This window comes from Protomyctophum bolini, assembly GCF_963924005.1.
Source record: "Protomyctophum bolini genome assembly, chromosome: 15".
Classification (NCBI taxonomy): Eukaryota; Metazoa; Chordata; class Actinopteri; order Myctophiformes; family Myctophidae; genus Protomyctophum; species Protomyctophum bolini.
In genome coordinates, this window is record NC_137876.1 from 35,532,285 (window position 1) to 35,543,892 (window position 11,608).

Below are 11,608 nucleotides of genomic sequence, written 5' to 3' on the forward strand. Positions count from 1 at the left end.
AGTGGCTATCTAACCCCAGCATACATACTGTACAGTGTGTTTGAGCGTGTGCGTATATGCGTGTGTGTGTGTGGGCATTTGTTGCTTCCATACAATCCATACAATTATTTTCCTGTGCTCGCTCTCTCGCTCTCGTTCTCTCACACCACACCACACACTCTCGCAAGCCCACACGCAGGATGCATGTGTAGTTGTTAATGAGGATATGTTGATTGATTAGGCTGCAGTAATTAGCTGGAGTGTAAAGGCCTGAAAAGGTCTGTGCTCTGGTGGGAGTGCCGCCTCTGGGGAAACATAGAAACTGCGCTATGCACCATTACATACTTACACAAACACACACAAGCACGCCACAGTTCCATCCGAGATCTTAAATGTGTTATGAGTCGTGTGTGTGTGCAATTTACAATTTAGGCATTTAGCAGAATGCGTCCGTGCGTGCACGTGTGTGCACTGCATGCTAGAGGATATGCTTGTGCCAGCAGTTCCTTTACCTGGCTGCACAGTGGCCTGAACAGTGACCCTAGTGTCACTGTTTTTTTGAGGGCCTCCTATATTCAGCTATTAGTGTAGATTTCCGTCTTACACAAACATTAATTACCCATTGACAATACATGGAGAATTTCCGTCATATGTGTCGGAGCAAATCTGTTCGAATGTTACGTCGTGATGATGTACGATGAGCGCCCGTCACTAGACACGGGTGTGATTATTTATTATTATTTTTCTCCACGACAAATCACATCCACTATCGGTTCTGCAGAAGTGTGAGACAACCTTTGTGGGCATTCCCCTCATTGGATTACAGGAATCCAAATCTGCTGCTGTAGCAAACTATTGCAAACAGCACCACCACATGGTCAGTTTAGTATTGTCTTTGTAACCACTGTCTTTATTTCTACTAATCTACTATATCTATAACTCTTTAATCTCTTTCTGTTTCCATTCCACAGGAAGTTCTATTACATCACACTGTTGAGGGACCCTGTGTCTCGCTACCTGAGTGAGTGGAGGCACGTCCAGAGAGGGGCCACATGGAAGACCTCCTTGCACATGTGTGACGGTCGGACCCCAACCCCTGAGGAGCTGCCTTCCTGCTATGAGGGCTCTGACTGGTCAGGCTGCACCCTACAGCAGTTCATGGACTGCCCCTACAACCTGGCCAACAACCGACAGGTATACTTAGTGATTTTCAACATTTTGGAATGGAAAAACGAATGCTTTTTTTTTTTTTTTACTTTGTTTTTATTTCAGTTTAGGCAACTTCACAGAATTACAAGTATACATTTTTCTTACAACTGATTTTTCTTTTTCACAACATCAGCTGTTTCATACTTTCATACTGGTGACTTGTTACTCGGGATTCCGAAACCTGCTACCTCATTAGTAGAGGCAGTACAGGACTAAATATGTTTGGTTGAAGCCTCAGGGCATATGTAATTTGTTCCATCTGGTAAATGTGAATGCTTTTTTGAGAGTTTAAAGTGATCCCTGATCCAGAGAAAGTTGAGAACCAATGCTGTACTCCATCCAGAAGATAGACCCTTCTGCTTTGAAGTTCTCAGACGGTCTTAAGTGCTTCTGTTTAGATGCATGTAAAAAAACATATGAAGATAATGTGTACACTGTACATGGACAAACATGAATAGGATGTACGCTCCCAAAGTCTTTCTCTCAGACGCGAACAGACTGAACTACACCGATAGTTATTTTGTGGTTATTACTTCCAGTTTCATACACTGACATACGTCCGACTATACTTTGCTCGTTGGTGTAGCTGCGAGCGTCCACAGATGCATTATGCTGTTTTGTACACTTTGTTTTCTGCGGACATGCACATGTTCAGCAACAATAGCAATGAGTGCTGCACTCAATACACAACCTTATTCCAGACAACTGCAGGTTTTATGCCATGGCAATAGGCCATTGTGAGAAGAGGTCTACTGTTCTAGTTAATTCTACTTGCATCAATTATTTCTGTGCACTCCTTATGCTCTGAAAAGCTTGGATGCTAATAAATTACTTCAGCAAAGCTTAAAGAACTCTTTATTCAGGTTTCTATTTTATTCTACTTTGACATAAAAATAAAATCTGCATCACTTAAAGTTTGAGGCCTTTGTTACATAATTAATGAAGCCGGTAGCAATGAGCAATGGATTTCCTCACTTGACCTCTAAGCAGACCATAAATTTTTCTTTTCTAACACAGTCACTGCACGTACGTGCACATAAAGTATGTGTGTTCACAAAATCTGGGAGGCACACAAATGTACACGTAGACATGAACTGGTGACGAAAGCATAATCTGGCCTTGAGTCAACTGGCAGCGCACCACCTCACACTCACACTTTCCACCCAGGCTCCAACCGAGATGTGTCGGCCAGCTTATCTTCACTGATCCCTTATAGGGTTTTATTACTCAGGTGCAATGTAGATACTGGGTATCCATTTGGCACACATGCACAGTCGCACACTCTCACTGGATCATTTTGGGCCAGCAGACGTGTGTGATATTCTTTTCTATACTTCAAATCTGGCTGATGACTTTCATTGCATGACATTTTCTTCCTGTACTAAATGCCACACTGCCAATAGTGACTTCTGGCTGCAGTGTGCATTTTTAGGGACACACAGTTCTTTTTTTTTTTATGCCTAGCACACGCAGCCAAATCCAGAGTGTTACTGTATCTGGGAGAAATAAAAAATGGTCCATTTTTAAATTCACTGTGGGTACGATACTGTGCACTGCATTTCATGTCATAATGTCACATGTTCTCTTTTATATCTAATGCGTCACTGTGGCCAAGCCGTTTTCCTATTAACCTGGCAGAGATGACGACAAAAACAAAAAACACACACAGTTCATAGCCTTCTGTTCCTCTCCTATCCCTGTAGGTTCGTATGCTGGCAGACCTGAGCCTGGTGGGTTGCTACAACATGTCCACAGTCCCTGAGAAGAAACGGGCCCAGCTGCTCCTGGACTCTGCCAAGAAGAACCTGCGAGACATGGCCTTCTTTGGCCTGACGGAGTACCAGAGGAAAACCCAGTTCCTGTTTGAGCGCACCTTCCGACTGCGTTTCATCAGGCCCTTTATGCAGTACAACAGCACCAGAGCAGCCGGCGTGGACCTGGACAATGCTACGGTTAGTCTAATGGGACAAATAGCAAGAAGACATACAGTATATAACCAGTAGGACGCCCTGAGGGCGAGAAGCGTGCACACATCCGCCTGGGTGACGGCAGACTAGGAGGATCAACATATGGAATGTCAGAACAGGTCAGCTCCATATATGGAGATCTAAGGGTTTGAGGTCAGATGTAGAGTTGCTGGCCGGCTCCATATATTATGATCCAGTCTTCATATATTATGCACACCTTATCCAGGGGTAGATGAGGTCAGTGTCGTGATCTTCATATGGATTTGGCCTTATATGGTGGCATGACGTCATGAGGTGTGACCATATACCGTATGGTGGCGTGGGGTGACTAACTAACGGACGGACAGGAGATGCAGCTTTTCATAGTGAATGCGACCTACAGTCGCAATAATTAATATAGTTTGATCACATATAGGTTTTGGTCATTTTCACTTTCATAGTTTCTGGAATGCTTAATGCCTGGTTAGTCATGAATTTTGCCTTCCTTGATCTGAATTTCCCAAAAGACACATTGGGAGGGAGTTAACACTGCATTGACTGCGTTGCACTTTATTTTCTTTTGACATGACTGATTGTGACGTAGAAGAGACAAATGATGCCTCAAATGCAGTCGGAAGTAACCGACTGCAACCTTTTTAACCCCCAGTTTGATATGGCCAAGGATCCCAATTTGCTAGGAGTTTTTATCTCTAGGACCCCAGTTTATACCTTAAAATTCCTCTGTGTTAATTTAATTCCATTTGCACATTCTCTTATATAGACTCAGAATTGTCCATAAAGGTCATTAATTATGACTAATTTAGCTGGGGAACCAGTGGATAGAACACAGATGGTCATTATCACAAGTTAAAGAGCGACCTCCTCTCATGGGCTACCTTTTAAAGTGAAGCTTTGTGTGGAGGACTATAGTGACGCACTCGCCGTAGTGCTGAAAGCATGTTTTCCAGTGATCCATGACGAGCTAAAGCCATCTTCTCTCCTCTCTCCATGTGCTGTTGATCAAACAAATTTCCAAATGTTACAACAGCAGTGATACTATGTATTATTTCAGGCGCGTGCACACAGACACACACACACACACACACACACCCACATTGTATTATACTTGTGAGGACATGAACTTTTAAATCTTTCGACTTTTAACTGCAAGCCAAACGCTGAAAATAGCTAATCTACATGCTCAGTATTGTGATTGTGAACATTGTTTTGAATACAGTTGAAAACAGTTCTCTTGTGACTCTTATTTCTGCTTGGGCATTTGGAAGTGTAATACTAATATAAGTGTATGCACGCACGCGCGCGCACACACAAACTGGTCACAGATGATAACTGCCAGTCTGTCAAAAGAGTATTTCAAAGGGGTTATCTTAATTAAAAACATTTCCTCCGTACGTGTTGCACTTCTGCACAGCAGAGATGTGTCAATAAATCTAGCTACAATGCCAGCATCAAACAAAACAAAACTTGGATCGTCTTCTTTTCCCACATGTTGCAGACAGCCTCTCTCCAGGGGCAGCCAGGAGAGCTTGTTCAAACTCAACCAAGCTCTCACTGTTTTTATTTTACATGATTTATCAAACTCTCCCTCACCTACGTACCTCACACATTCACTTTCCCTCCCAGTATTTACACTGTTCTGTTTTAGGGGATCTACAACGGACAAGAGTGGCCTCGTTCATGCTTCCCTGCACAATTGCCTTCGAGCACATGGCCACCACCGCATGATGATCTGTGTACTCCACAAATAACAAAACTCACAAATGGTCCATGTCCATTTGATTCACTGGGGGGGATGGGAGTGGATTAATGCTTTTGATATCACTCTAACCTCCTCTTTATCACGTTGGGAATATGTTTTATCCCAGCTTTTGGTCAGACAGAATTACATTTCCTTTTGAGAAATGTAGGTAGATAGTCTATGCCTTTGCAATTTATGTTTCATAATTTCACAATTAAATAATTAAAATTAAAAATCACTTTCCAAATTCAATAATGGAGTAAATTGCAGATATACAAGCTCACAACACGTCACGATCTGGTCACAATGCCTTGCGTTGTAAGCTTATAGATCTGCTATTTTAGCTACTTTTTTTTACAAATAGAACCATGAGTAGAGCAACACTTCCAGAGCTGCTACTAAAGCTTCCACTTTATTATTCTATTAGCCTTCTATCTGAACTTCTACATGGAATGGACCAAGTGTGCATTTGTCATTTTGTATGCGAAACAAATGGAGAAATTAGTAAATAGAGTTTTAGTGAATACAATTATAGTTTTTGACCAATCTGTATATTAATGCATTAATCTAATACAACTGCAGTGGTTGTATTTGTGGTATTGAGACATTTAGATATTGTGGTAGGGTCCGACCACTACTGTTGGTTCGGGTAGCTCAGTCGGTAGAGCACCCGACTTTCGACCACAATGTCATGAGTTCCATCCCGGGCAAATATGACATAATCATATTTGTCAGGTGAAACAAACGCTAACGCATCTTTCCAGTTTGCTCATAACATTAGCCTGTGTTATCAGGCGCTCAGCTCCGCTGGACCGCTGCAGTGTTTATATTATGTCTATGGTTGAGAGTGTGGTCTGGGCATTGCAGACTTCCACCGTGCCCGTGTCATCACTTAGGAGGCAACCAATCATGACTAGGTCGCTACTACGTGATTGGCTGGTGGCGTTTAGGCGGCTCCCATTGGCTTAGGCGGCATGGGGTCTACTCCCATTCATGACAAAAATGTCAGCTCTTGCACAGGGGTTTGAATCTTGTGTAGTACATGAATGTTATAGCATGCAGCTTTAACAGTAACCTCCAGTTAACCATGCAACCCTATCCTCTCTTTAGGTGCAGCGCATAGAAGAGCTGAACGAGCTGGACATGGATCTGTACGACTATGCCAGAGACCTGTTCCAGCAGCGCTACCAGTTCACCAGGCAACAGGAGAGGCGTCAGCAACGCCTCAAGAACCACATGCAGCAGAGCCACCAGGGCCTAGGCCTGGGCGTCAGCCTCTGGCCCTCCAAGCAGGGCAAGCCGGGCCCTGCCCTGGCCTTGGAATGGGAGGAGAGGGAAGAGGCTGCGGAGGACGGAGGGAGAACAGAGGAGGCAGGCAGCAGGCTCCCCACTGAGGATGGAGGGAGAACAGATGAGGCAGGCAGCAGGCTCCCCACTGAGGACTACATGAACCAGATCGTCAACCGCTGGTAGCGGAAGAATGAGTGTGTGTGTGTGTGTGTGTTGGGGATGGGGGGGGGGGATCTGGACTATACAGTATACACATACTCTCATAACACACACACGCATAACACACACACGCATAACACACACACACACACACACACACACACACACACACACACACATATACACACACACACACACACACACACACACACACACACACGACTGACAGGTTTGCATTACCTGACACCTGGAAGACAGGGAGGGGAGTTAGAGGGCCCAGGAGGTTGCTATGGAGACCTGGGAGGGTGCTTTTGCTGGCCGTCTATGTTGGCCCGTGTTTTATGGACTCCTTCCTAGGTTTTTCCCACTTATTAGCGTTAAATCGCCCCTTTACTCCCCCCTCCCCACCGTATATCCCTCCATCCTTTCATTCCCCATCATCATTACTGAGCGGAGGAGAGATCTTTTAGAATTGCTGACAACTAGCAATCTCATCCCTCTCTCTCTTCCTTCATCTTTCTACCTCCGCAGACCCCTGCCCCACACAACCCGCTCCTATATTTCTCCACTCCTGCGTGTGGCCATGCTGCGGAGCAGGGGAAGATGACATTTTAAAGTCTGTGAATTTCCATGAATCCTTGGCAGAAGGACCAGTGTACCTCCTGGATGTAATGCGCCGATGGCAAAGGAACTGGGAACGCCACGAAAGTGTGCTCTTGGCCGGGCCGAACAAAAGGAAGCCAAACGGGGAAAAAAAGACAGGACAAAGAAAAAAAACTGTACCTGCATAATGTCGTAGACTGAGTTGTGTACAAAACAAAAAAGCTTTTTGCTTTAAGAAGAAAAAAATGAAATCAGCCTCCATTCAAACCACAAACACGCTTATGTCACGAAACTCGTGATGGCCTCATTCTCATTTTTAGGATGATTTAAAATTAGTTTTTATTGTTTCTATTTTTTTATTTTTTTCCTCTGTTTTATGCTTTTTTAAAAGCAGAATTGTAATAACACTGAGACCAATATTGCTGCCTAAATGAAAAGTGATTCCTTTATTTGTGTATAATCTTATTTTGTTTTATAAATCAAACACTAATGGGTGGATGGACGTAAAATGGACCATAGCCATTACTGAAGCCTTGCATCATGGGACAAACTGAACAAGTGGCCTGTTGAGCCTGATTTATACTTCGTTGTACAACAGAGTCGTACGTCAAAGTATAAATCTGGCATTTGTCTGTCAGTGGTTTCCAATGTGCCTGTCGCTTAACTAGTTATATTTTTTCATTTTGTGTGTTATGTTGGCATGCCAGTCAGTGAAATGATCTCCAATTATAGGTGGTGAATAGGTGTAAGAACAGCGCCAGGCGCTCTGTATACTATTGGTTGGCAGGGAGCAATTCAGCTTAAGCGACAAGCTCCTTGGGAACCTTCAGACAAAATGTTGGAGTCGCAACTGGATTCTGGAAACGTATTGGTCACCATGGCAATATGAGCTCGTAATGTAGTGGAAGGCATTTTCAGACGCTCTTCCAGTTTGTCCTTAATATCATTTGTTCTGACAAAGATCTGCATTGGAAAAATAAGATGCTCCCTTTTCAAACAGAGCCTCCTCTACTTACCGAGCACACGGCACTGGTGACCAGTAAGGAAGGAGAATGTGTCTGAATTAAAGATATTAGAAAGAACGTATGTCTGTTTTAGCCTAAGAAAGGGATTGAGGCGAGGTTGTAGTGCCTCTTAAGTACTGGGATCATGTTAACGCCATGACATCATAACTATTACCAGGCAATGTGTCTGCATTATACTACATTGATTTATCTGACTACTCTTTGTGTGTGTGTGTGTGTGTGTGTGTGTGTGTGTGTGTGTGTGTGTGTGTGTCTGCATCCATGTCTGTGTGCCAGTGTTATGACTGACTGTCTGTGTGTAAATAGTATGTACAGTATGCCTTTTAATGGTGTATGTGTATGCCTTTGTAAATAGTGTCTGACTGAGAGAATGTCTTACATTTTTGAGTGAGTGACAGGTTCCATGACCAATACCTTACCATTTTTGTGTGGGGGACAGGTTAAGCTGGGAACCACCATGCCCCCCTCCCCTTGCCCCCATACCTTGCTGAACGAGACTGACCATCCTAATGCTCAAAGCCAATTTACTGTCTTGTCCCGAACAAAGATGTTTCTGTGGGCTTTATTGGAATTGACTGTACTTCCTAATTATCTAAAGATATTACAATGTGACTTAACCTTGTCCTAGTCCTAAATGAGTAAAAATTATATTCATATATGAGAGACAGTCAACAGGGAAGGTCAGGGAAAAGTTGCAAGGGAAGGAAAAGCAAAATGTCACGATGTGATTGAGTCCATTTGAATGCACGCTTGGTGCCACCCAGAGGACAACTTGAGGGCCACTGCCATCTCTTTAGTTAAAGAATACCACCTGTGTTTTTTTAGACATGATTCATCATTGTCAAAACATGGATAAATGAAATGCTCCTGGGGTGCCAACCCTGCCCACACCACCACATCGCTGCGTTCCTGAGATATGGTCCATTATTTCAGTGATTCTCAACCTTTTTCATTTGAAGTACCCGCAGTTTGTTATACATTAGGCCACAGACCCCCATTTGTTACTAGTTCTCATCTCTGGGACCCTAATCTACTTTGTAAAATCCTCTTTTAATTTATTTCTTTTCAAAATCTTTTTATTCAAAAGTTTATTTAAGTCTGAGAAAGAGAAATGGAACCAATTGGACATGTAAGGGTCCATTTGGTTCCATTTGTACAATCTCAGAGTTACAGAGTACATAAGCGTCCATTTGGACCCTTGGTGGTCCCTGTAACCAACGATGAGAATCAGTGCATTACATAATATTGACGTGACCTTTTCAACCTAAAAGTTAAGCTCTTTGGGGCAGCCTACTAATCATTCCAACCACGTTTTAATGAAAATCTGACCATCCATTCTCAGTCGGTTATATCTTTTCTATTAGTTAATTATACCTGTTATTGCAGTGCAATATTATCTTTTTAGGCATCATAATGTATTGTTTTAAATGTTTTCACTCATCTACGTTATGACAATGATTGCCAGATGTGGGGGGAAAATACCAGCGGTATCCTTTAACCCAACTGTTGCAGATCTTTTTGGAAACGGTAACAGAAATCAACAATTTAACCACCCTACTGACCTGCCATTATCAAAAGGGTCTACAAATTGGCCAGTGGTTCCATCCATCGCTCACTCTGGGTTTTTTTTCAGGGATGATTCACAAGGGGAAGGCGAGGGAGATGAAAAGCACTGGGACACATCCAGAGACCATAATGGGGCTTTTTGTGTATCCTTGAAAGTAGCCCAATAATGGGGATGGCAAAAATTGATATAGAATGCGACAGTAACTGCCCATCCATTGTATTCTTGTGCCAGAGACTGGAGACAAAGTAAACGATAAAAGCCCAGTTATACTTAGTGGCGCACTGGTGTCTTGCAACACAAACAGTAGATCTACAAGCTTACAATGCGTTACACTGTGACGCGTTTAGATACGCGCCTATACTAAGTATAAATCAGCCTTAAGGGCTTGAGGCGGACTTCTACACAGCCAGATGTACTTCTATTAACCCATTCTGACCGGGCACCCATTTTGGTGTTGGCATCATGTTATGCTTTAGCTATTGAAAAATAGCAGATCTACAAGCTCATATCGCGCCACCGAGTGGCGCGATACGAGCTTGTAGATCTGCTATTTTTTGAAAAATCGAAGAACGACTGACATTTTTGGAATCTGATCTCAGGTCAGAATGGGTTGATCAGACCAGTGTGTGTCCTAGTGGAAACCTCGTATGAATCTGATCTCAGGTCAGAATGGGTTAATCAGACCAGTGTGTGTCCTAGTGGAAACCTCGTATGAATCTGATCTCAGGTCAGAATGGGTTAAACCACATTTGGTTTGTGAACAAATGTCGGTTGTTCTGCATTAGTGGTCAAAGCCCTGGTCCAGAACCGTAGGACAGTGTCCCTCTCATGGGATTCCTTTATTGCCTATTTATGTTTCTTTCCAGCCAAAACTGTCTTTACACATAATAATAATGTGGAGCTGTGTGTGTATGTATGCCGCATGAGCTACTATATGACCAGTAGCGTGTAATTGGCCTCTTGCTGGCCATTAGAATTCCCACGGTAATCCCTCAAGCAACCATCGTCTTGAAGCGGTTCTGGATCAGCTCTTTGAAGGCAACTGTCCTATAATCAACATCAAACAACAGTATGCCCAAAAAGAAAACGACAGTCCACTGTTACAAATGGAAAATAAGTACTTGGTCTAAATTGATTCCAGAGATTGAGGGTGTAAACTCTAATATTCATCTTTCATCTATATCTTGTCTCAGCATTATCTATACATCCAATGTCTTAAACGTGTTTTCTTTGTGAACATGAGAAGTCTGGCATAATTCTGGCATAATTTCTTGTGGTTTGTTAATTTTTCAAGTGGTATGCAGAGCTTCTCTGGCTCCCTTTGTAAGCGTCATCCTGAGTTTGTTTACTTATGATTGCAAGAATGAATCATCAAGCCACCAATTAAAGATATTTCATTTTTACAGAGCTGTTGTGTTTTGTGGTTAATATTGCACTCATGTTTTGACTCTTTCCTCACTCACATTCCTGTCACATGTGAACTGTTTTTGAGGAGGGCAAATGCACATTTCCCCTGTGAATCTGCTGAGGAAGGTCACGCCGAAGGTGGATCACAAAGTACAGCCACAAAGTCAATTAAAAAACACATATGCACAGTCATCACTGCAGTCTTTACTGTTTGTGCAACGGCTCTGCCCTACAGCTCTCTGCAGTCCCACTCAGTCTGTCTACTGGCCAATCTATAGCTAAAGGACATTTCAACCACTCACACGCACAAACCACAGGACCGTGACCCCATAAAGTTGCCTGTTCGCCCCCTAACGACAGCCCCAGCCCTGTCAGCAGTGATCTACAGCCTAATTCAATCTGCAGACACACCGGCTCTACCTAGTACACGTATGCACACAATTACACACACACACACACACCTCTTCCTCCCCTTTAGGGGGCAGGAAGGCTACTGTACACTATATGCATCGATGGGAGGAATGAGGGTGACTCAGGTGGGGTATAAATAACTGCCCTTGGTGGGTTAAGTTTAACTCAGACAGAGCACAGACCTTCGCCCCTTCTCATAACCTGCCCGTTGAGCTTTGAACTTTGACCCCCCCCCCCCTTGGAGCGAGGAAGT

General features: G+C 43.3%; 1 protein-coding gene across 2 annotated transcripts in view; it reads left to right on the forward strand.

Annotated features, from left to right (window-relative positions):
• Positions 1–10,056, forward strand: part of hs6st1a (heparan sulfate 6-O-sulfotransferase 1a) — a 54,320-nt gene extending 44,264 nt beyond the window's left edge. Inside the window, exons 2-5 of one of the 2 annotated variants that reach the window (XM_080783064.1) lie at positions 951–1,173; positions 2,892–3,140; positions 6,004–6,379; positions 6,874–10,056. In XM_080783064.1, the coding sequence (XP_080639190.1) occupies positions 951–1,173; positions 2,892–3,140; positions 6,004–6,366 (835 nt within the window). In that variant the 3' untranslated portion in view covers positions 6,367–6,379; positions 6,874–10,056. The remainder of the gene's footprint in view (positions 1–950; positions 1,174–2,891; positions 3,141–6,003; positions 6,380–6,873) is intronic. The other variant, XM_080783065.1, reaches the window with a different exon arrangement.
• Positions 10,057–11,608: the final 1,552 nt, after the last annotated feature.